Here is a 27561-nt window from a genome sequence, read left to right on the forward strand (position 1 = left end):
TTTCAGATGCTAGAATTTTACAACATCAACAAATGTTTACTTAGTATTCCCATGACTGTTAAGAGCTCTGGCCAGCTCTTGGATGGAGGAGCTGCCCAAGAATTTCCAGTTTCCTTTTCCTTTTGTAATGTCTGTCACTGCCTTTAAAGAGCTCATGATCTTTCAAGTCCTAAGAGTGACAAGATGAAATAAATGTTGTGTTCCCACAGATGTAAGAATAAATGCCGGGGACTACACTGAGATAGAAGGGGGGAGATGAGCATATTCTGGAGAAACTCCACTAAGGAGGGGGTTTGTCCAACAGCTGAGCTTGGAAGGGATATGCCAGCAGAGGGAACTGCATGAGCCAAAGCTCAGAGGTATGTAATGTTTGGTGTTTGGGGATTGGCTTATTTAGGGAAAAGGACAAAGTCCACTAAATAATGGTCATACAGACACTGAGAGAAGACTGAAGAGATTTAAAGCAAAATGAGTGGTTTTCAATACTACTTCTCTGTGTCTGTCTATTCACTGAATTTTGTTACAGAAAAAGAATATTAACCCACACCTAAGTTTTTGCATTCAGTTCCATACTTGCATCCTTGTAGATTTTAACATCTCAGAAAAGTGGATAAATGTGTTAAATATTTCTTTTTCCTACATTTAGCATTTTCCCAACTAAACAAATACTATAATGACAGGCTTTATAAAGCTAGTTTTACCAGGAACTTTCCTGCCTGCAATTGTCTCCCACACAGAGATTTTGAAAGTGTTTCATTAGGCTGCATGGCAAACACAACCTGAAGATTCTTGTCCCCCCCAGCATGCAATGGGCCCTGTCATTTTCCTTCTCCACAAACCTTGTTTCTCCTGGGCACCAACACAGAATGTTCAGCCACCTTATTAAACCTAGGCCCCTTCAGGGAAGAGCAGAGGAACAAGGTTAGCCTTCTGCCACTTTTCCATTTCAAAGAAAGCCGGTTTACTCCCATTATCAAAACCTACAGCCACAGAGGTTGGCTTGGAGTAATTTTGGGATTGTAAAAAAAAAAAAAAGAAAGAAATTGCTTTTCTTTTTACAAACAGTTCAGTCCCCTGGAGCATAAGCTATTCTAATTATGTAAAAATACCCCTGTTGACCCTCCATGATTAGAACAAGTGCTCAGATGCTGTGGCATTTTCTAGTACAAAAAGTGATGATAAATTCCCCTCTACTCTCGTTCCTTGTATCTCAAGTCAATTGGATAAGCTGATGATTGAAATCGGGCCCCTAATGAACCCTGCAGAAGACTTAAAGCTTAGGAAATTGCACTCCCTATCCTTGTGACTTGGGAAATCTTCCACAGTGTTTAAAGTTGTAAAGATTTCTTTTGAGGATCTGGTGAAAGCAGAAAAAAAAAAAAAAGATTATTGATTTTTATTTCAGAAGTTTAGTTTTAACTAGAACATTCCACATGAATATTAATTCTTCCCTTTCCCTCTGCATGTGCATGGAGAAGCATCCCAGGGGTCTAGAAGAAAATCTACTATAAGTTATATCATATTTTGTAATGCACCTCTGCCATTCCCCCACCAGCACCAGTTACCCCTGCCAATTACCCTTTGGGTGACAGGAGCCGAAGCTTACCTTGGGATGTTCCCATAAGCTGCGGTGCAATTTGCTCACCTACCGACCTGCACTCTCCTAGCCAAGGAACAGACATGCGACCAATGGCAGAGCATTCCTATGCTTTCTCACTGGATTCGGAATTGGGAGCACAGGACTGAAAGGTGCCGGAGCTGATTCATACTGCTGGTGGTTCCCTGAGGAAACGGTCCATCATAGCCAGCTACTAAGATCATTAAAGTTGCCTCTTTTCCTGTTGCTTCCAAGCCTGAGTCATTGGTCCTCCTCTCATTCTTTAAATTGCCATCCAAAAAATTCCTTTTTTTTTTTTTTGCTTAAGCTCCCAAGGTGGATTTATACTGCTTGTACTTTTTTTGGATAATTTTCAAAAATTTTTTGACTAAGCAATTTAAATATTGAGAAAGAAAAGACTAAACTAAGAAAAGTAACATTAAAAAACCACATTCATAGAAACAACTTCGAAAATAACTAGAAATTCTGCTGTTTTGATGCCTGGTCCCAGTTTTCCAGCTGTGCCCTTCTGGGGCACAAGTCAAGGTCACAATATACAGTTGTGTCTACTCATGACTCACTGTGAACTTACTCATGTTTTTTGCACTCACGAGGCTGACTTCATGGTGGATTTTTTGTTTGCTTATTTTTGAATCAACTCGACGGCAATTGGCTTTTGCTTATTTTTTACACAAATAACTGTAAAAAGGTTTTTATATTTCCATATAATAGATGAGTTCCACCTATAGAGAGAGTAGACGAAAGGCAAGTAGCAAATAATGATCATCAGACAAAGGCCAGTCATAACTGGGAATCAGACAGAGAGGCAGAAGTGTCTTACACTACTGATCCAGGTTGCCACCCAAAGCCATTACACTAATTTGAATGGAATGATCTAAGGCTGAGTGAATTTATTCAGAGAAAATACACGTCATTCCAACCTTAACCTGCACAGTTAAGGAAGTGGAAGCTTTACTTTCTTTAGTAGTATTAAGGGAGCACTTTGGAAAATATAGTCCCCAGGTGGTACAGATAGTTAAGCACTCTACTATTACTGAAATGTTGGCAATTCGAACCTACCCAGAGGTGCCTCAGAAAAAAGGCCCAAAGATCTGCTTCTAAAAGTTTACATCCTTGAACACCCTATGGAGCCATGCTACTCTGCACACTTAAGTTCACCATGTGTAACACCATGAGTCGGGATCAATTCCATGACAATTAATAATAATAACAACCTTGGAAAATATTGTAATCTAAAGAAAACTTGTAAAGGAGATGTTTATTACAGAAGGCCCTCATCTCCTGATGAACCTCAGCGCCGTGACCTTCTCTGTCAGGCAGGCCTCCTCAGCATCCCATGATCCCACTCCACTCTAGTGGTCTTTTCTGCTTCGCCATTAATAACCTCCAATCAACATTTTATGTCTGTTTTCTTAATCAGGGATTTCATTTAGGAGCTTAGAAATGTTTGGGATAGAGTATTATGATTTGGTTGAGGACTTTATACTGATTTAGCAAAGTACAGAGCGCAATAGCGAAGTATGTTGAAGCCGATCCAGTGTAAATCTTTAAAAAAGCAGTAACTCCATTAACATACATATTTTCATTACAAATGAGGTTGTTTTATGTTTTTCCTTCTAATTTAGATTTGTTTATGCCTCAGTTTAAGTAGCATTCTATTCTGTGGTAGTCTATGGGTTGCTATGATGCTGGAAGCTATGCCACCAATAATTCTAATACCAGCAGTGTTGACTCATATTTGGACAGGTTTCAACAGAGCTTCCAGGAAGGAAGGCCTGGAGACCTACTTATTAAATTCTGATGAATACGCTATGGATTACAACAAAACATTGTTGTAGTGCTGGAAGATGAGCCCGCTAGGTCGGAAGGCAACAATGGACTCAAGCATGCCAGTGATTATGAGGATGGCACGGGATTGGGCAGTATTTCACTCTGTTGTACATAGGGTTGCCATGAGTCAGGGGCACTGGCTACTAACAATAACCATATCTACTCTTTAAAATACAGTGGGAATCTAAGAGTTAAGCTGAGGCAAAACCTAAAGCAGAATATACTCTATGAGTTTAATGCAAGCCATTCTAATTTCTACTGACGGCAGTGGGAAGTGGGTTTTCTTATTTACTCACTGGTTACAGTTGAACAAAGCACCCCATAGAATGGAGTGACAAAATTTACCTTAGTCATTCAAAATTGTGAACAGTGGAACATATATACCAAGTGCTTCAGCTTACACAATGTTTTTAGAAAATAACATTCACGATCCTGATAAGGAAATTTTATATATATATATTTTCTTTTGGCCAAAAGGAATTTGATCAGAAGCATCAATAATTTCTGTACCCACTAGCATTAAAACTTTGAAAACAAAACAAAACAAAAAACAGCTGCCATAGAGTGGACTCAGATTCTCAAACTCATGGTGACCCCATATGTGTCAGAATAGAATTGTGCTCCACAGGGTTTTCAATGGCTGATGTTTTGGAAGTAAATTGCCAGGTCTTTCTTGCAAGGCACCTTTGAGTGGACTCGAACCTCCCACCTTTCATTAGCAGTGGAGTATGTTAACCATTACCCAGGAACTTCTTTGAAGACAATACAATTAGTCACCATTCATCATAATTTTAGCACTTAAAATTCTGACAACTTGGTGGCGTTAAGCATTCGGCTGCTAACCAAAAGGGCAGCCTTTTGAATTCACTAGCAGCTCCTTGGAAACCCTATGGGGAAGTTCTACTCTGCCCTATAGGGTCACTATGAGTGGGAATTGACTGGACAGCACACAACCGGTTTTTACTTTTTCCAAGGGAAGTTATCATTACCTTTGAGAAGAAATGCATCAGGTAAGTGTTTCTGTTGTTGATTTTAAAATTTAATTTAAATCTAAAAGAATTGCTGACACCCTAGGAAAAGTAAACCTTTTGTGTATACAGATATTTTTATTACATATTCTCTTATTTTTGAGCCGTTCTAATAAATACCTCTGATTATTCTCCAAAGTAAGACCTTGAGCATTATTACCATAACTTTACCTTTAATATTTCCGCTGGTGTGCAAAAGCCTATGCTGAAACCTATATAGTAGTTTCTCAAAGGATTTCCTAATACTATGGCTGATAGAGTATAAAAATATCTCAAAAATGCCTCTCTAAAAAATGACATCGCTTGAAAATTAATGCCAACTCTAAAATATTAATGCAAAATGATAATGCTGCCCAGTGATTACTACAATATAAGTGCTTGCTATTTAAGTCATCAAGCCAAGAGAAGAACAAGCAATGTGAAGAATTGAAATGGGTAAATTTGAAGTGACACAAGGTCAAAGTATTTCAAAGTCAGCCCATGTGGTAGGATGGCTATATTACTGCCAGAGACCTTCATCATCTGCTGTCTTCCAATTTGCCTGAGAGCACTGATGCAATTGATGTGAGGCTTTGTAGAATGTCCTACAATCTCTTGAAATATTTAACAGCAGGGATCCATTTGCCAAATAAAAGGAAAACAGATCCCTTTGTTTGGGTCTCTGAGAGGCTACATTTACACACATCAGCTTGTTCAAAACACAAAATAATTTAGGAAGAAGTCGAAGTTCCAATAAATAGATTTTGCAAGCAGCTGAGGACAAATTTAATGTTTCATGGATGGAAGTATCTGCTTACTTTTCACAGCTATACATTTGACTAATTCCAGTGCCCATTCTTGCCTCTGTTTTGATGAATACTGCATTTTTTGGTGTGGGCATGATACAAAGCCCCCCACTTATCTGCGGCCCCTTAACTTGCTTGCTCAGTAAGCCAGAACACAGGGAGAGCCTCTGGGGAAGGCAACCAAAAGGAGGGCATTTTTTGTACTGTGACCACCCAAATGTTGGTTGCTGTTATTGTTACCTGCCCTGAATTCAGCACCTAACTCAGACTCATGGCAACCCCACGCAAAACAGAACAAAACACTGCCAGGTCCTGTGCCAACCCCATGATCATTTGTGATTAGATCACTGCATTCCATTGGGTTTTCATCAGCTGATTTTTGGAAGTAGATCACCAGGCCTTTCTTCCTAGTCCATCTTAGTCTGGGAGCTCCACTGAAACCTGTTCAGCACCATAGCAACACACAGGTCTCCACTGCCAGACAGGTGGTGACTGTGTGTGAGGTACGCTGGCCTGGACTCAAGCCCTGGTTTCTTGTATGGAAGGTGAGAATTCTACCACTGATCTGCTGATGCCCTTCTAAGTTTTGGTTAGCACACCCCTATTTCATTTGGAAATGCCTTTTCTGCTTTCAGTGTACCTTGTTGTTGTTGGTTGTCATCAAGTCAATAAAGTCGATTCCAACTCATAGTGACCCCATGTGTTACAATGTAGAAATGTTCTATAAGGTTTTCTTGGCTGTGTCTTAATGGAAGCAGTTAGCTACGCCTTTTCCTCCCTGGCACTGCTGGATGGGTTTGAACCTTTAGGTTGGAAGTTGAGCGCAAACTCTTTGTGCCACCTAGGTTCACCTTGGTGGAAGTAAAATCCAAACTGTCCTCCTTTAACACAACCAAAGCACAGGCATGTCCCATAAGCACTAATTCTCTTTCTTTAATGAGATATTGGAATTTGAACACCATGATACAAGTGGGGGGCACTAAAGATTTAAGTAATTTTTTCTACTTTGGATTTTTTAGCTACTCTAGACCTTTTTTTTTTTTACTAGACCTGACTGTCCTTGAACCTGGTTCTACACGCTTGCATGCAGTTCTGTAAACTAACTGATATTTTACCAATCTTTTTTTCTACTGAAATTCATCTTTGTTGCTGACATCCATCAAACCTTTTGAGACTCAAAACTGGGAATCTCTCCCAATAAAGATTTTTGCAAGATTAGGAAGAGAAAGCTTCACCTTGAAGGTATATGTAGCCTCATTAAATAGGGGGAATAGATCAAGCTTTCTGCCTCTAAAGTGTATTAACCCGTAACCCAGTGCCATTGAGTCGGAAAGTGTATTGGATATAATGATATTTTTACAAAAGCATGGTTCCTTCCCAAAGTAAACTACCATAGAACAGCCATGCCCTCCTCCTTGTTCAACTAATCAAGAAATTCTATTGTCAATTAGATTCTCTATACTTGGGTCTGTACCTTTCTATTAGAAGATGAGCTATGTTCCTTTTGACTACATCGTGAAATGCCAGATTCCCATATTTTCTCTCCTTAGCACACGCATTGTATGGTCGTCATCTCCAAGTGGGCAAGTGAAGGAGGATTTTACCGCCCTTCAGGATCTTTTCATATCCTGTCCTCATTGCTCAGGTGCAGGGCAAGTAGGTGGAAGAGATGAGAAGGAATTGCTGAGATTATTCTTCCACTGACTTTTTCTTCAGGCAGCAGAAACACCCTGTCATCACCTATTTCTAGTCCTACGCAGACGATGACATTCTATTGCCTGGGAGAAACCCATTCTTTAAAATCAGGATGATACGTATCTGAGCATTGTCTGAACCAAGTGAGACTGGTTTTCTCAATAAATATGTGATGACTTGGTGACCCAGAGAGGCAGTATGCTGGCTTCTGCTGAGTTATAGTTCTGGCAAGAACCTGAAGCTCTTGGCTCAAAAGCCAGGGCTTTTCCTGCAATAGCTCCCATGTTGCTGAGAACACTTTATATCGTATTACTTAAAAAGCCCTAAGTTTTTAACCCTGGTCGCATAGTGGTTAAGTGCTACAGCTGCTAACCAGAGGGTCAGCAGTTTGAATCCACCAGGTGCTCCTTGGAAACTCTATGGGGCAGTTCTACTCTGTCCTGTAGGGTCGCTATGAGTTGGAATTGACTTGACGGCACTGGGTTTGATTCTTTGGTTTTTAAGTTAAAAAAAAAAAACAAAAAAACAATGGTATACCTCCTCTACCATTTAAAAATTGAATTATCATTAAACAATTTTATTTTGGATTTTTAATATGATTCTTATTTCCTAGAACGTCATTCCCCACCGCCTTTAGATTTGACTTGTCTGCTTACTTCCACCTTAAATTTGGGGCTTAGCTAAGCATCTCCCTTCTTCCAGAACTCTCCCTTATATCAGGCCCCAAGCTGGCTATGTTAATTCTCCACTTCCATATTTCTACTCTTTGAAGACATGTTTTTGTTTCATTTTCATTTTGTCCTGTTATTACTACTATAACTATTTATCATCAGTATTGACTCAACGGCACTGGGTTGGGCTGGCCTGCCACAAAGAATTTCTCAGATATGCATTGCAGGAATGTAAGGCATATCACCAGGTGTCTTGTTCCATTTTTTCGTCCTATAAAGTAAGTTTATTTTAACAGATTAATGATCACAATAGAAAAATGGAACTGAAAAAAAAATCAAAGTGTTTCACTGTATCAGCCACAGCTTTGGCATTGTTACCACTTGTATCATTTAACAAATTATTTTTAAATTCAACGTGTACTTATTAAGTGTAATCTGCTTTGGGTCCTGTCCTGAGTATAAAATATTGAAAGGCAAACACTGCCTGTCTTCAAGGAACTTACATTCTAATAAAAAAAAAAATTTTTTTTAATAGGAGGGAATAATTAGACAAATGAATACAATTCAATGCAACAAATTCTATGATAGAGTCATACTCAGAATATTATGAACTCATAAAAAAGAGACATCCCTAATTACATTAACAAAGGTTAAATTTAAACAACAGAAATAAAGTCTTTCTAGGTCAAGCAAAAAATAATAATTTATTTAAATCCTGCTGGATAATTCACAGAATCACTGGGCACGGCAAAGAACCAAGGTCAGAAAATGAGCAGAAACAAAGAGGTGTTAGGCTGTTAGGATCAAAACCGAAAAAGCAGCACAGAACCAAGCTGACTTGGGCACTATTGCCTATACTTCTGAAAAATTAAGCCAGGGATTTTGGTGCTACGGCCAGCTGATGCCGGACACCATATCTGCCCCTAGGAAATGGCTAGTACTGCTGTTTTCCATTGTTCCTGCTTCCTTGTGTCCCTAGCTTTTGATTAATCTGCGGAGAGCAGTGGTGGTCCAGTGGTAGAATTCTCATTTTCCATGCAGGACACCAGGTTTTATTCTGACCAGTGCATCTCAAGTGCAGCCACTACCTGTCTATAAGTGGAGTCTTGTGTGTTGCTATGATGCTGAATAGTTGCGAGTGGCACTTCCAGACTAAGATGAACAAGGAAGAAAGGACCGTAGCTCTACTCCCAAAAATCAGCCGATGAAAACCCTATGGATCACAACAGTCTGTTCTCCAGTAGGGATGGCGCAGGCCTGATGGTGTTTTGTTTCATTGTGCATGGGGTCACCATGAGCCAGAAGTCAACTCAACGACAACTAACAACATGACAGGTATGATTAGCCAAAAGTGCTGTGTAGACTCTTTCTCACATCAAGACTTGTATAACTGATCATTCTCCAAACAATGGACATATTTTAAAATGTTGTGCTATTAAAAAGGACAAATGTCTCTACAGTAATCTCAAATAGGACAATGATGGAAGACTGGGTCAGGGATAGTTTTCTCCAAGGTGTTGTGTTCTGAAAAAAATAAATAAGAGTTTATTGACAGTCCCGGCAGAAGGAAGAGAATTTTCAAAAGCACAGAATATCCTGATATCCACAGAAGGTTGAATGTGGTGTGATAGTGTATTATGCGGGCTGGGGGTGTGAATTAAAGAGGGGAAGGTACCATGGGAGTGAGTTTGGAGATTAATACAGACCCAAATCAAAAAGGACCTTGTATTTCATGCTAAACATCTTTTACTCAATCCTCTGGGGAATGGTAAGCCAGGAACAGATAATGAAATGGCTTTATTTGTGTTTTAGAAAGGTTATCTTCATAGCTGAATGGATAATATATTGGAGGAGTTATTCTAGAGGTATAGATAACAGTAGCTGTAAATCAAGGGGAATAAAACTGGGCCCAGAACTAAGGCAACAATAATGATGATGGGAGAAGGGCATATACTCAAGAGGTGCTAACAAATTGAACATGGCTTAAAACCTAAAATGCTGTACCAGCCACTGAAGATTCAGAAACAAATAAGAAACTCAGTCCCTTCTTGAGGAACTTAGAGTTATATTTTAACGATACCCAAAGATAAGCAGGAGCCCTGGTGGCGTATTGGCTAAGAGCTCCGTCACTAACCAAAAGCTATGCAGTTCAAATCCACCAGGTGCTCCCTAAAAACCCTATAGGGCAGTTCTATGCTGTCCTATAGGGTCACTATGAGTCAGAACAGACTCCACGACACCTAACAACAACAAAGGTAAGTGATATTATGAGATCTTGTTAGTATAAGTTCTTGTGATTTTGTGTTTTGAAATTAAATCCTTGATTATTTAACACCTGTATTTAAGCTAGGGTCACTGAACACCTCGTAAAGGAAACACTCCAAGAATTTGTTAAAATTTTCCAGAATTTCCATATCCACCATGACATAAACCATAAATGCAGACAAACATCAAAACAAAACCAAAAAGGGAAAATCCTCAAATTCAGCACAGATGGTAGTACTGGGAATTAGAGCTATATTGCACCTTACTGCTATAATTTTTTGGAAGGGAGTGGGAGATGGTAGGAGGAAAGAAGGGTATAGATTCAAAATGAAGGCAACTGTAATAAACCACAGCAGGAAAACAGATCTAGGATAAAAGCTGGTATGGCCCATAAGTAAAATTATATACGCTAAGTTCTTACACTACATGTTTTCTTTTTTCTAAAAGACAAAGGAAAAAATAACACAACTTTCCTTTCTTCTTTTCTTTCCTTCATAAATAATTATTAATGCTTTCTATATGCCAGGAATTATGTTAGATGAAAGGGGCACAAGACGTGGCCCTTGCCTTCATGGAGCTTAAAACAATGTAAAGATTGACAATTAGAAAATTGTACAAAGAAATAGAACATTGGACCTGTGAAGGAGGGAGGTGTACAACGCTAAAAATATCAAAACACGCAATCTGAAGTCTGAATAGCATTTAATAATTATCTAGGAAAGAATATTCTAGGCCAAGGTAAAAGCATACTTCTTTTTCAGCTAAAAAAGTCTCAAGTTTATCTGAAGAATAATGATAATTACTTTATAAGACCAATTGAAATAACTGTGCTGAGTGGTATTAAATATCAAAAGTATATTTCAAATGTCCACTTAGTGTCAAGTTGAAATGCATCACGGTACCATGGCAGTAATAAATTACTGCTTGTGTCATTTTTTTTTTTTTTTTTTGAAGAGCAGTACCCATGGAATTCTCTGGAAAATCATCCAACAAACTATATGAGTCATATATAGTCAAATAAGTATATACGTAAGTCCTTATTCTTTAATCCTTGAATCAAATCTGGTTCAAAGGATTTGGAATTAATTAACGTCATTTGTTATCATAAACATTTCCCTTGACCCTCACATAGAAAAAGGAGTCTTTAAGGTTAATTTGGGCTATTTAGTTTATTATGTTGACTTGGATTTTAAAGCATGCTGGGAGTGAGTATTTCTCATTTTCTGCTATACTAAGCAATAATTTATTTTTGTTGATTATACATGTGCATCCATTCAAATAAACAAAGCTATTTATGTAAATATAACTATTGTACAAAATCTCATCATCTAAGAAAATTACATAAGATCTGTCTTTGAAAGTTCAACAAAGAGTAGCATCCATGTATATTTACATCTTACATGGACTACACATGAAAGCCAGGATTATTAAGGTTTTCTTTAACAGCTTAGATAAACTGTGACTAGGCTTCCATGTGCCAATTATATGGCCTTCTATTGAAGGATGACTACTTTTCTCTGACATCATTGTCTTGATTTGTTCTATCAGAAAATGATAAGGTAGAACTCCCCCCGTCCTATGACTGAGCACATGATGGAGATACTTCAGGCTTTGGTTTTACAAGTAGCCTCTTCCTCTTTTTTTTTTTTTTTCTTCCTCAGGATTTAAGTCTGAGGTAAATCTTGGAATTAAAACATTCTGTAAGAGTGAACATTTTATAGCCATTTATAAATGAGAAGAATCACAACCTTCAGAGCTAAATTGCCTAGAAAGAATGAAGTAAATCTTTCCAGCTTGCTGAGCCCCCTCCCACACGCACACAACAATGTGAATAGTTTGCTTCTTTCTATTCTTATTCGTCTTACACGGAGAAAATATACTGATAAGACTTATAACTCACCTGATAAAGTAGATGATCCAGTAATTATAACTTAAAGGTAAATGTCATCTATCACTCAAGTTATTGTCAAGCTTTTCAAACTCAAACAATAAGGCTACAGATTTATAGGGAACTGGAGTGACGAGCCAATAATCAGGTATTGTTGGGTGTTAAGCACTTCTCCATGGTTATGTTTAATTTATTAAGCCAATGAAGTAGCCATCATTAATTCCATTCTATGCCTGAGGAAGAAACCCTGGTGGTGTAGTGGTTAAGAGCTACGGATGCTAACCAAAAGGTTGGCTGTTCGAATCCACCAGGCTGTTTTATACCTGAGGAAGCTGAAGTTTGAGAAGTTAATCACATGTCAAAATTTCACAGCATGGTAGTGATGAGGCCTATTATTCAAATCCAGGTCCGTCTGACATCATAACCAGTGATAGCTCATCTCTGTGTCACACCACCTCTCTTACGCTTCCTTGAGGGTCAGGTTCTACAGTCAGCAGGCAAGGAAAAATGTGAACATTCAAAATTATCATTGAAATCTCTTAAGCGTGTATATTGTTGTTTTTGTTTGGTACCGTCAAGTTGATTCTGACTCATAGCAACCCCGTGTGACAGAGTAGAGCTGCTTCATAGGGTTTCCTAGGCTGTAATCTTTAAAGAAGATCACCAAGTCCTTCTCCCATGGAGCTGCTAGATGGCTTCAAACTGCCAACCTTTCAGCTAACAGTCAAATGTTGAACTGTTGTTCTACCAGGGCTCTTTGAGTATGTATATATCTCAGTAATTCCAGAAGAGGAGATTATTATTTTCTTTTTTTCCCATAATTAGAATACATTGTTTCTTTGATTGAGCATTGGAAGAAATAGTTGGATTCTTCTTAGAGGTCATGGGATATGAATATATATCTTTAAATAGCAGAATTGCCTTTTAGGTAGAAATACACTCACATTATAACAGACACACAGAAGCAAAACTGACTCAATAAACAAGAGAATCATGCTTCCATCTTATGCTTTCTCTAAGGCATACACACTGAGCGCAGAGTCTTACCCCCTGCCATTTAAATTGTAATTCTCCCTCTGTCTCTTCCTTTATTTGGTGGGCAGTTGGGCAGTGTCTGCTCACATAAGTGAATTCATTTAAATTAATCGTACATGTGATATTGCTCTGATGAATTTTATTAGAAATACATGTCAAATACTATAATAATTGTAAATGAAGAGGAACTGATATGCAAGGCATTACTTGAACCCTCAATGTCTTCTCACATTTCTGCAGCACCAGCTGCCTTTTAAAGCTATTCTCATTCCCAAAGGGAATGGCTCTCAGGTTGAAGCATTTCATTCAAAATGTCTGCCAATGATATGACCTTTGCTTTTTGAACTAGGTCATTTCAATGCAGGATTAGCTATAAATCTGAGCTGGGGAGCTCAGACCAGCTCATAAGTGCTTCCCTTGTTGCAGAGTCATATCGTGGACTTTACTTGCTCAATATAACTTAAGTTTCCACCAAGTGACACCAAGAGAACACAACTGTATGAAACGCAACATTGATCTGCCTATATTGTTTTTTACAAAGATATAAAGCAGTTTTCATACAGCAAACATTTTTCGTGATCTTATGACTGAACAAGCAACATGATTTTAACCTTATTGTGACCCCAATCCCACCCAGCATGTCTTCTCCTTTTTCAAAGTGGGCAACTGAGAGCTTAACATAACTAAGGCCATGATAAACCTGTAACTTGTTCTACCTCTGCCTGCCTCCTCACATACCTCTGTTAATGACTTTGTTTTGACCAAATGTTAATGGCTTTGTTCTTTGTTTTAAACTGATCCAAATAATCTTTTGTTCTGGTGGGACTGCCTGTGGCATACAACCCCCCACAGGAAAGTTGAAGCCCAGGTATCAGATATGTATATCTTTAGCCTAATAAAGAAATGTCTGGCAGGGACTACAAAGACACTTGTAACCCTTTTAAGATCCTATATAAGCTCTAATGTAAAACTGCTTTTGGGGACTCCATAGAGACAGCCTGTGTTGCTGCTCGGTCCCGGTGATGTATGCATCTCCTTAATAAACTTTCTCACTCTTTCTGACTTAGAGTACGTTTCATGGGCTCGACTGCTCCAGGGCACGGACCCTAATCCGGTAACATTGTGAACACTGTAAACTTACGTAACAGAACAAGTAGTGCTCTTGCGTTGGTCTAGGGGAAAGTTCAGCTTTGAATTTGAGACGTACTTGTAGCAATTACGTAGTACAAGATGGTAGCTGAAATCTAGCTCTGTGTTTCGTCTTACTATTTTACCTGTATTTTCTCTTCATTGATCTATTTGTTTTTATTCTTTTTTTTTTTTTAGATATTTCTTTATGTCAGCCTCAAGCCTTACTTTAATCAAAGCAAGACTCAAGGAACCAAATAAAAACAGGCATCAAAAATGATTAAGTGTCTCTTTGGAGATGCATGAAGTCAATTGCTAATGACTCCTACAAGTCAGCATGTCACAGGGCCAGACTTAAGATTTCTTTCCTAATCTGAAAGTTTCTAACTATACCAGACTTTTATTTTTTCGTCAGAAACATAGCAACTGAGTCTACAGTGGTGAACAAGACAGACATGGCCTCTGCTTAGAGACTAGGAAGCAAGGTAGGAAAAAATAAATAAATAAAAACTCCCAAAATATTACACTAACATGTCATATGTGAAATGTGGGAGAAAGCATTGGAAACACAAGGCCAAGTTACCAGAGACAAGAAAAAAGTTTTTTTTTCTTTATTTTTTGTTTATTTTTGAACCTAGAAGTGGTGTTTAGGATTACTATCTGCAATTGAATAGATTCAGACTCATGGCGATCTCATGCATGCAGAAGGAAACTGCCCCATGGGGCTTTCAAGGCTGTGATCTTTCAGAAAATGATTGCCAGGTCTGTTTCTCAAGGTGCCTCTGGGTGGGTTCAAATCACCAACTTTCTGGTTACTAGTTGAGCGCTTAACCATTTGTGGCACTCAGGGATGACTTTTAGGATTAGATCTGTCAATGATTAGGAGTTACCTAGTAAAATGGGCAGAAGGAGTACAGCCAAGATGCTCCTTGGAAGCAAGGATGGTGACACTTCATCTCACATACTTTGGACATGTTATCAGGAATGACCAGTCCCAGGAGAAGAACATCATGCTTGGTAAAGTAGAGGGTCAGCAAAAAAGAAGAAGACCCTCAATGAGACAGATTAATACAGTGGCAGCAACAATAGGCTCAAGCATAACAACAATTATAAGGATGGCACAGGACCAGGCAGTGTGTTGTTCTGTTGTACATGAGGTCCTTATGAGTTGGAACCAATTCGATGGCACCTAACAATAATAATAACAGTCAAATTGGTTAAGATTAAGAGTGTCTCCATCAGAACGAAAAGGCTAATACAAGAAGGACCCAAATCTCCAGCAAATTTTTGGACATTAGAGGTAATGATGATACACTGAATTAAAAATATGATGTTTATAAGAAAGCCCTGGCTCCTTTCTCTTAGCAGCTTCAAGTGCTATCCTATCTCTGTGCTGAAGCACTATGTCTGAAGTGTATCTGTAGTATGACAGTCAAGACTCAAAGGGTTGTCCTCAGGATTTATGACATCTTTCCTCACGAAAAGGAGCTCTGTTTCAATCACCTTGCTTGCTTGTTTTTAAGGTCAGTTAAGTAAGTGTTTTGGTCAATAACAATTTGAATTAGATGAAATTCTTACAAACAAAACTGACAACCAGATATTAGCATATGAGCTGTTTAGGAATATCCAACCATATTCTGAGCATATGTTTTATATATATGTATATACACACACACATATATATATAAATATATATATATATAATTTACTACATCTAGTATTTCAATATGGAAAGCCTGAATATTTATTGTCATGATTCCTATGCATGAGGATTTTATATCATTTTTCAAAATCTACCCAATGGAGGCCAGCTGGCCAAACATTTGAGCACATTACTTTCAATTTGAGCTAAATAAACAAACAGAAAATAACCCTCTCCATGTGCTAGAGCTGTCTTTCTCAAAATAATCTAAAGTTTCAAAGATGATTTGTCTAAATGTATTTTCCTACCTGGATAATTTAATTAATTTTGTTTCAGCCATCTCAGACAGTGCCATCTGTGTTATTCCTCTTCAAAGTGAGTGGCACTCTGTTTGGCTTCACAAAATTCTAAACAATCCTCCTCATTCTGGAACTAGGCATGGAAAGAGCAACCACGGAGAAGCACCTCTCTCCACACTTTCTCAGGTTTCCATGTGCAAGCCGTAATCCCCAGGACTACCCGTGCACAGCAGTAAGATATCAGTTGTAGTACATATTCTCTTCATTTCTTTTACTAGCACTTAAGGGGCTTCAGTTTCACATCTTTGAAAATATGCTCTCTAAAAACAACAAAGTGTCATAAATGAAGATCATGTCACAGGACTCGGTGGAGGTGAGAGCGGGGACAGGGCAATATCAGTACTGTTAGTTTAATAAAATCTGAAGAGAAACCTACAAGTCACAGACATTTGAAGAGGGTCAGCTTGAGCATTCGAATCTCTTCCTACCTGCCTCTTTGGAAATCTGCGTGAAGGATTCCACACCTTTCTCTCCATAACTTCCTTCAGATGCAAGAGTAGACACATAATTCCAGCCTAGGGCCTTTACAATGTCTACCATGGCCTGGGCTTGGAAGGAATCGGGTGGGACCACGCGGGAGAAGAAGTCATAGCGCCGGTCGTCACTTAACTCAGGTGCCGTTGATGCATAACTAATCTGGGGGATCTGAAAAGACAAGAAAGCACCACAGGAGAGCACACCATCAGGACGTGAGAGAATCATTTATATCTATGACAATTTATTCAAAATACAGGGCTTCAGCTCCAAAAGGGAACAGGGTTTTGCCAAACACAGCCATATAATTTTAGACCATCTACATGCAGCCAACCACTTTTTAGCATCTTCTTTTTGTGCCTCCCCCTTTCATCGTCTCCTTGTGGGAAGAAAGTATGAGGATGACATTGGATTTTCAAGGTCAAGGTCATGGTGGCTAGGAAAAAAGAGTACATAACCATTCTAGCTAATATTGTGTATCACACTTTGCTTCTTAAGAACTAATGGACAAGAAAAACACAGCAGCCTAACTGGAGAGAATACAAAGTTTGGTTTAGTTGACACAGCTTGTGAATACTGGTGGAGATCCCACTGATTGAGTAGCGATGACCTGTGAGGTAATATCTAAGTAAGTTGCCTGCATTACCTCATTTATTCTTCACAAGAATGTTATGAAGGTGCTCAGTGCCACCCTTAGACCCAGACAAGGGGGTCCCCTGCCCCAGGTCCTTCATCTCAGTGGTACTTGTACTTTGGAGGGCTTTTCTCAAAATTATTTGTTTCCCTTCATGTTCTGGAAATGAGATGGCAGTCCTGTCTGGATGGGGCCCATATGAGCCTCTGATCCTCATATTTGCCCTTCATAGCACTCTCCGGCCCTCTACCCCAGATGGGATGCTCTGAGGAGCTCCAGGACTTGTGCCTATGAGGTCATCCTAAGAACCCATATAGCAGGGCCCTGCTGGCAAGTGAACTGTTTTGGAGAGGTGTAGCATTTACTTCTTGGGATTATGGGAGATCGAGTAGCCTGAGTGGTTCTGACTAACACTGATTCTCACTAACTCAAATTATTTACCTAGAAAGGAACACGGCAAAAAATACTTGACTGGGGTCCCAAATATCCTAGGGATGACCCTGAATTAGGCATAAATGAAGAACCTAGTTAAGGGACAACTTCAAGACTGCTGCTGGTCAGCTCTACAAGTCCCCTCTCCCCCCCGCCCCCCGCCATCCCCACTATCCCTGTCCTTGGTTCATAACATTAACACTAGCATTCAGTAGACTTGGAGTGACACAATTGATCTACCAGTAAGAATGATTAACTCTGACAAAATTCAGCTTGCAAACTCTCCCAGGCCTTACTTCTGCCTTCATCAGAAGGATTTTTCAAGTATCTAAAGACCAGTTCTGACCTTTGCTAATGCCAAGCCCCACAGTCTAAAGATACCAAAGCTACACTCAAGGTGATTGTTTGATCCCTGAGTGCTCCACACAGTATGGGTCTCTCTCTCTCCTTCCTGTACGATTTGCCTCATTTGCCATTGTTGAAAGCCAATTAACACTTCTGTAAAGTTCAATTTCTTTGCCAAATTTTTTAGGTTAGCATTAGAGTCAAGTCATGTGTCGCAATGGTAGATGACCCACCATCTCACATGCAGGTTAGCCCTGATCCAGTTCTGTTCTATGACCTCTGGGTACAGGCTCTTGTCACTGACTCAAAGGCCAAAGCCAGTGTGAGCGAGACTCAAAGTCTCCTGCAACTGCTCAAATACAGGGGCAGTGAGGTGTAGTGGAAATAAAATGGGGCTTGATGTAGACAAGATCTGGGTCAAAGCCTAACTCTGTTTACTAGTGTTTACTTTGGTGAAGTTAGTTCACCTGAGTTCCAGTTTCATCATTGGTAAAAGGCTGTTCTAAGAGGCGGGGCAATGAACGCACCTTGCTTAGCATGATGCCTGGGACAGAGTGGGTGCTTAAGACATGGAGGTAGTAATAATTGAAATAGAGAACAGTACATTTTTCTTCACTAAGGTTACGCAATCCCGACACTTGACTTTCAAACTTCTCTGTGACAAACATCATTTATTTATGTACCTCTTCACAAACATTCCCCTCCTTGTCCAGAGGCAAGGGAATATTTTTTATATATTCCTATCATTATAGCTTTAGAAATAATATTTATCATTTATTTGATTCTTTATTATGTGCAAGTCATGTTTTAAAAGTTTTATACTCATTACCTTATCTAACCATCGGCAAACTAGTACACTACACTACACTATACTATGCTATACAATGCTATACGACCCTATATAACACTATACTACATTATACTGTACTATGCTATCATTAACTCATTTTAAAGAAGAGGGAATTGAAGGTTAGAAGCAAAGCATGATTTTGCCTCGGGTCAAAACTGTAAGATAGAGAACCAGTACTCAAACCTGAAATTGCCCAGTGCAAGTATTTGAACTCTTAAGTATTATACTTGCTGAACTATTGCTAAAATATCTTAATAATAGGTATAAAGCAGGAAAGGGTAGTGGACTCCTGGTGCCCAGTGCTACTGCTGCCTACAGCACTGACCTTGGAGCTGTCGGCAGCTGGTCACCCTCAGTTTGTTGCTCAAACATTCTATTTAAAACCCCTTTAAAGTTCAGACAAATATCTTAATCGATGGAATGAGTTTCCTCCACGTCATTTATAGTTCTGAAGCTATAAATACTAGGTAAAGAAAATATCAACTAAATAAAAGCTCTGAGAGCAGAGAGAAAAGGAAAGGAAGGGAGAGAGACAGAAAGGGAGTGAGAAAGATAGAGCAACAAGAAGAAGACAGAAATAAAAAGGAGCCATGCCATGTCAATACATTTCCATCAAATTCAACTTGTGGAAATCTGAAAGATTTTCTGCTATTGCACAGACACCTTCCCTGCCAAAATCCCTTTCTACCTTCAGAAGAGTGCCACTAAAGACACAGCCAGCCCTCTGCTTGAATTTGTATTTATGTAGCTACCATAAAACATCAGAATTGTGAAGCGCTCCCAATGCATATTCTACGCTGTGCCCCAAATTTTAGTAATGAAAATCCTGGAGAAATAGATTTCTTTCCTCACTGTCATGCACATTTTGAAAATGATTGCTATCTGTGGTCAAACCCTTCCACTATAAACAAGAAGTATCTCTGGCTTAAGAATTATATTTCCCAGTAGGCTGATACATACATCCTGTATCTCGTGGTACTTATCTTGACACTGTGCATATAGTGATGATAAAATAAGGAATGAAACACAGGATAGGTTTCATTTCTAAGATAAAAATATGTCCATATGAGGATATCCCTCCTAGGATGGATATAAGGGATGGAGAACTGGAAGAATTTGTGTAATGTGTGAAATATTTGGTTATTATGCTGCGTACTGAGTTATTGTGCTGCATATTTGTTTACTTGTTTACAAACTAATGTTTTTGCCCACATAGTAAACTATATCGAGGTGTTGTCTTATAACTGGTACCCACGACGGACCAAATGATTATTAGTCATCTTCTGGGATTAACACATGCTCCTTGAAATCTAGATTATATTTTCTCTTTCTGCTATTGAAATCTTCCCTCTTGCCAGTCTCCAATGGAAATAGGGAGCTGTTTTGGGGTAACGACAATTTAGTGCAATAATACTTCAGATATATAAAAATAGATATTCCATCTCTCTTTGAACTTCCTTCCTACAGTTTAAAAAAAAAAAACAATCTTTTACCAGAGGATGAATCGTCATTTTCGTTTTATTATGCTTTTCTCTAACCTCATAAAAATCTGCCTATCATACAAAAATAATTTTGTTAATGATGACTATCAAATTCAAATTAAAAACATTTTTAACACTCTCTGTGTATAAAATGCATTGATGCTTTTTCTTAGAAAATTAATGAAGTACATTACTTATGAAAAATACAGGGAAACAAAAACAAGAAAATATGTTAGCGTTAATACTTTGATCCCTGTTGTCCTAGTTTCTTGGTGTTGCTGTAACAGCCACGAGTGGGTGCTTTAAGGAATAGAAACATATTTTCTTACAGTTCAGGAGACTAGAAGTCCAAATTTAGAGTGCCGGCTCTAGGGGAAGGCTCCCTCTGCCTATTCTGGGGAAAAATCCTTGTCTCTCTCAGCTTCTCTTCCCGATTCCTTGGTGATCTCCATATGGCATCATTCTTTCTCCATTTGTGCTTCCATTGCTTTGTCTAACCCATTCTTTGTATATTTCAAAAGTGATTGGTTTAAGACACACCTACATTGATACAGCCTCATCCAATATAGCAATGAAAACCTTATTCCCAAATGGAATTGTATCCATAGTATAGGGATTGGGATTTACAATACATATTTTTGGGGCACAATTTAATCCAAAACACCTGTCAAAATTTTTTCACACATATTTTCTAGTCCTTGTGTGGTCATGTGTACGTACACATATGTATATGTATATATATTATGTGTGTGTGTGTGTGCATATATGTGGTGCAGTGGTTAAAGCACTTGACTGCTAACTGAAAAGGTCAGCTATTTGAATCCACCATCTGCTCCACAGGAGAAAATGTGTCTACTTCTGTAAAAATTTATAGCCTTGGAAACCCTATGGGGGAGGTCTACTCTGTCGTATAGGGTCGCTATGAGTCAGAATGGGCTCAATGGCAGTGGGATTAGTTTGGGTTTTATACATATGTTTTTACAGAGAGAGAGAAAGAGAGAGAGCATTTAAAAATGCTCCCTCTAAGTAGCATATATATATATATATACACATAAAAATATAAAACCTGTTACCATCAAGTCAGTTCCAACTCATAGAGACCGCACGTATATGTGCGTGTGCACACATACATGTGGAACCCTGATGGCGCAGTAGTTAAGTGTTACGGCTGCTAAACAAGAGGTTGGCAGTTCGAAACTGCCAGGTGCTCCTTGGAAACTCTATGGGGCAGTTCTACTCTGTTCTATAGGGTCACTATGAGTCCAAATTGACTCAACGGCAGTGGGTATACACACATATACATAAACAAATCAAACCCATTGCCATCAAGTCGATTCTGACTCATAGCAACCCTATAGGACAGAGTAGAACTGCCCCATAGTGTTTCCAAGGAGCACTTGGTGGCTATGAACTGCCAACAAAAATAAAAATGTAGGTCTTAATCTTCCCTTCCCTTTCTTTCCAACACCCCTCCCTCACACACACTTATTTCTTTCTCTCATGGATTGTATTCTGCTATGTAGAAATTTAACCTAACTTTCATTGTTAAATATTTAGACTTTTTTCAAGCTTTCACTATCACTAGAAGCCTAAAACAAAATTCTCAGAGCTAATTCAAGTCTTTGTACACATCCATGGATACCCAGACCCAGTGCCATTGAGTCGATTCTGACTCACAGCAACCCTGTAGGACAGAGTAGGACTGCCCCATAGAGTTACCAACGAGCGCCTGGCGGATTCAAACTGCCGACCCTTTGGTCAGCAGCCATAGCACTTAACCACTACACCACCAGGGTTTCCACATCCATGGATATTGCCTTAGAATAATCTTCAAGCTCTCCCCTCATGTAAAATAAAGGTTTACACTTAAATCTTTCTCTATATGGAATTTATATGAGGATGTTACATTTGGTGGGACAACATCTTATATTTTCCCTTTCAAACAATTAACTACTTACCCCGGCAGAATACATTAAACAATTAATTAGAAAATTAAATAATTAATCAGAAAATAATTAAGAGAAAAGGTCATCCCTTACCATATACTATATTCTTAAATTCCCTTGGGTCTTTGGTGTGTATTCTCTGCCATTCCACTTTTCTGTCTTCCTAGTCTTGGGCCAGTGTTTTGCTATTTTAGCTATGACAAACTTAAAGTAGTTTAAGGCTATACTAGTCGGAACATATTCTCTCTTCATTAGTGTTCTTTTAAAAATGAACATGGGTAATCACATGTGTTTAATTTTGCATCTCAGCTTTAACATCAGTTTTTTCAAGTCCACAATAAATTTCATTATATTTATACACTAATCCAGGGAGAGCTGATACATTTACAACATTTTATCTTCTTTGGAAAAATATCTATTTTCATGTATCCAGTTATTCATTTTTGTCTCTTAGTAAACTTTTATAAATGTCTCCATATAGGCCTTGCACATTGCTTATTAATTTTATTTCTAGATAATTGTTATTTTTATTGCATTATGAATTAAATAAAATTTTAATTTTGTTTACTATTTATTAGTAGTATATAAGAATCTATTAATTTTCGTATATTTACTTTGTGACTTACACCATTGTTAAAATTCTTATTAGTTCTAATTGCATTCACTTTCTTGGAATTTGCAGGTAAGCAGGCATACTACCATAATTCATTTAGTTTTCTTTTCTAATTGCATCATCTAGAATTTTTAGGAACACAGTAATGATACTAATGAAAATAGGTTTCCTTTTTCCTATTTCTCAACAGGGAGTTTCTTTTTTTAAACCAACTAATATTTCTTATTTTGAAAAATGTACGGTCAAATGAAGAGCTAAGATTATCATTTAAAATTTGATTTCGTCAACACATAATCTTAGCTAGAGCTCATGGTGCCCTTGCTTAGATACAGAAAGAGACTTTTGGAGTCAAAGGTGGCTTCTAAATCATTTGGCCCAAAGTTCCCATCTCTATAGATGTGCATGACTCTCTTAAACAGTACTCTGGGAAACTTTACCCAAACTCTGTCACCCTCTAATCTATGATTCTTGAAAGCACTTTCTTTATACTTGCTATCAATATGAGCATTCCTTATTTTTATTTGGAACTCAGGATGGCACTTGTCCAGAAAATGTAGGGTAAGCAACTCTAAAAGCAATAACAAAATAATTATAACATAATTCATCATTTAGTGTTTCCATGTGTGAGGCATCATCCTAAGTGGTATAGTGCATTATCTTATTTTAAACTTCACAAAAATCCTCCCACGTAATCCCTATCATTCTGATTTCACAACTAAAGAAGCTCTGCCAGAAAGAGATACTGAAACTTTCCTTAACTCATATGTAAGTACGTGGAGAATCTGGGATCTGTCTTAAGTACGCCTCTAAAGCCTTTACTCTTAACCTTGTGCTATAATTCCTCTTTAAAAGAGCATCAAATCTGTTAGAAAGCATCATACGTTATAATTCTTTCCATTCCTATATACTATTGTCCTTCACTTACATTTCTGATACCAGTTAATTCTTGTCCCCTTCCTTAGAATAATAGCTTGCCACCTGGTTTTTGTTTGCTCGTTTGTTTTTTCTTTCATACCTTTAGTCTCAGAGCTTCTCATTCTCTTCTGTGAGAAATATAAAGAGATATCTCATATATTGCTTTCACCTGTTCAAGAAGGACCTTCCAAAAATCTCAGCTGATGAATGACAGTATCTTTATAAGTTTTGTTATGTCAACCAGCCATTATAAAGTGTACATAGTTCTAGTATCCCATTTTGGGAAGAAAAAGTATTTATTTCCTTGGGGTATTTCATTATAAGATACTTCATACCCTCAGAGAAAATACCTATGCATAAATTCACCTTTTCATGTGCAAAATATATCTTCTGGTGTCCAATGCTCCCTTTCTAATAGAAGGCGTATCAGATTTTCCTCAAGGGATTTTTTCTATCAGTCCTTTCTAGAACATCATAGATTTTTCCCCCCATAACACTATATGACCTGAACCACTGATTAGAGTTAAATACATCATTTCTTGTATCAATGCTTCGGGTTAATTTGCAACTTCTCCAAATTGTGTGCTGCTGCTTTGTGCTGAATGTTGCGGGATTCTAATATCGCTGTGGGATGAACCATTTCTCTCCAGGGTTCTTGGTGTGGTCAATACACCTAATGAGTGAATATGACAAAATGCTCAAATCTCCATGGTACCGTACCCTTCTGCCTTCAGTGGTTACACATCAAATCATTATAACACTCAATTACATGATTTAAGAAGCTAAGTAACAGCAGTCATGTAAACAAACTACCAAGAGATAAAGTGAAATTGTCATCTGACTGAAGAATAGTAATTCATTCTCCTCCGTGTGTCTAAATTTGCTAATGTGAGCTCTTCATTTACTTATTGGTTTCAGCAGGAAGATAGGTCCAAATGGGCAAGAATCATCAAGTACACTGCAGGAAAGTATCACCTCTTCTCCCTACTTCGCATAGTTTCTTTCTGTCTCTTCTGTTTCTCTTTTTCATAAATGCATGCTTATCATATAAACATGCAGAAAAGATATATTTACAGTTTACCAATAACATAGTTCTATATCTGAATTAGTTTTACCTTAATTTATAATTTAAATAAATCTTGAAAAAGAAAAACTGTATTTTGAACCAGTGTTTTTGCAAACCCACCTCAAGTTTTTCCCATATTCCCATACCACATTAGCGAACACTGACACAACCTCATATTATTGAATCTGCTATTTAGTTAACACTTTTCTTTTAATTTGTCTCATTTTTCTTCTTTTAAACAAATTAAAGTACAAAAAACTTTTTCTCTCTATCAACGTCTATGAATTCACTGTTTATTTTAATGTGAAAGATGGAAATGTGATTATTAATATGTCCATGGTATCTTTTTCATACGTATCTTCCTATGATCTATCATGTCCATATTTTATTTGATAGCTTCTAGGTTTTCAGTGACAAGAAAATCCTTCCATCCTCTTGAGCATACGTATCTTCACCTAGATTTCCTTATTCTACATGTGAAAAATTGTTTTTAACAGTCAATATTTTAGAGTATCTATGATCTATTTTGTAGATGTCATATGCTAAGATATCAATTTTTGTTTCTCAGTGGATAGCTAAATGAATAGGTTATGTTTTCAGAATCAAAAACCTACTTCCATGTCATCATCACATTTATGTATTTTTGTATAAAATTATATACATACATGTACAAGAATGGTAAAAATGAAAGCATTAAATAGCAATCATCTCAACCTCTAGGATGGCTTACAAAATTTACTATTCCAGTACAAAATATTTATGTTTTCTTTTTTCAATGCAAATCAATCCCTGTGGTATGTTGTCATAAAGTTACTGAGTATGTTATTTCTCAGTTTGACCAAGCCAATAATAATGTGACTTGTTGTATAAAATGGTATTTGTTTGTTTCCATAGAAGTCTACATGGCATTTTTGCTTCCACTTAATGAGCTTCAAGCACAGAGTGGATTTACTGTGAATTTTCCTCTTTGACCCCTCTTGTTCTGCCTACATGGAGATCTAATTTCTAGTTTATATGCATATGTCGTTTAGGGTCATTTTGTTGTATTTTAACAATTGCTTAGAGTAGCATAAAGCCTTTTAGTAAATGAGATTATATCATTGACATGGACAGTCAGTCTAATATCTTTTGGAGGAATAATTCCATAGTTCACACACAGGAAAGAGGTTAGTTTATCTGTCTATACTCCTACTACTCATGCCAGCCATGACTACTTTCTACATCTTTAAGAATTCCTTAGGATACAAAGTATAGTCAAATGACCAAACTATAGAATTGGAGGAGATGGAAACTCTGCCAGGCCATCCCTGTTGCCCACATTGCCTCTGTACCATTATCAAGGATGATTGGCTAACCTCTTCTGGATGGCCACCACTCACTCGCATTGTTGGGCAGCCAACACCCATATCTCCAGAGCCCTTTAATTCTTTTCCTATCTTCCGCGAGACAATTTCACTTCTCTATGAGTTTCTTCAAATATTTGAAAAAGAATTCCCCTCCCCCCAGTCTCTTTCTCAAGGAAAATCTCTCCAGTTTCTCCAATTCTTTCTCCCAAGACACATGTCCGGTTACACTGACGGCAAGATGGAAAACTGGTTTCAAGTGATCAAGTTTTTAAGGCAGAGTACTTCTCATGCCTCAAAGTTATCATTTAAAATTTATGTAGAAGCCAACGTTCCTGACCCTTTTTAAACATTGAAAAGCAAACTGGGAATAAAACAGCAATAAAAACCATCATTCTTCAAGTCTTTGAATGTAATATTTCCCAAACCCATATCTTACTCTTGAAATAGAAATAAAAAAGTCCAATTCACTTTATTTCTAATCTAAACTTTCAAATATTTATGTACATTTAAAAGCCTTAGAATACTTGTAAATCTAAGAAAGACAAGGCTAGGAGAAAACTAATTTCAATAAGAATTGAAATGAAATGTAAATAACACATATCATATATACATTATGGACACTTTCAAGTTGTTAATATTCGTATTTTACCTGTACAGATTGTGGTAATTGAATTCTTTAGATGGCCTGAAAGAATAATCAAAAATTAAATTACATCCAATTAGTGGCACACACCAACCACTCAGAGGCAATCAAGGCTCTCTCTCCTAACCTGTCTAGTGTTTGCCCTAGAAAGTACAGTGAGTTTATAGGAAAGCTGGTTGATAAATTCTGGTACGCCATAGTTTTCTTTGGTAACAAGTATATGCATAATTATCTGTTTATTGTTCTCTCCTTTGTTCAAGAGTACTTACCCTCATGGAGGAAAAAACTTTGTTCATCATTATATTACCATTGAATAGCACTCTATCAGGCATTTAATAAAACCAGCTGGCAGTGAATTGATTCTCACTTATAGCAACCTCATGTGTGTCAGAGTAGAATGCGCTCCATAAGGTTTTTAGTGGCTGATTTTTCTAGATCATCAATGTGAGCTCGCAAGGTGTCTCCGGGTAGACTTAAACCTCTAATCTTTCAGTTAGTAGCTGAACATGTTAACTGTTTGTACCACCCAGGGACTATGAGAATAGAGTAGGAGCCCTCTAATAAGTTGGTAAATGAATGAATTGAATGACCTTAAGAGAATAGAGTCCAGGAAAAGAACTCTGCCCCTTGGCGTATCCCTTGCCCAAACGATTGATGTATCCAGAGATTTCTACAGTGCTTGGGAATGATTCCTGCTCTGGGTGGGCCTATAATGGGCAGCTTTAGGCATGTGGCAAACACCTTTTCTTGTCTTTTTTTTTTTTTCCCTGGACACCCTTCCCTCTGCGATTGCCTTACTTATGATTGAAATGTTAAAACAAGAAAAGCTGAACTTTGGATGGGAGTTCAAAAGTCATTTAGGAGACTGCTCA

At 37.9% G+C, this 27561-nt stretch overlaps 1 protein-coding gene across 1 annotated transcript in view; it reads right to left on the minus strand.

Annotated features, from left to right (window-relative positions):
• The window catches only part of GRM7 (glutamate metabotropic receptor 7), a 1058468-nt gene that overhangs the window by 695547 nt on the left and 335360 nt on the right, over window positions 1-27561 (minus strand). Inside the window, exon 2 of the mRNA XM_003409776.4 lies at window positions 16373-16589. Within this exon, the coding sequence (XP_003409824.1) occupies window positions 16373-16589 (217 nt within the window). The remainder of the gene's footprint in view (window positions 1-16372; window positions 16590-27561) is intronic.

Source organism: Loxodonta africana, chromosome 22 (genome assembly GCF_030014295.1).
Source record: "Loxodonta africana isolate mLoxAfr1 chromosome 22, mLoxAfr1.hap2, whole genome shotgun sequence".
NCBI classification, from domain to species: domain Eukaryota; kingdom Metazoa; phylum Chordata; class Mammalia; order Proboscidea; family Elephantidae; genus Loxodonta; species Loxodonta africana.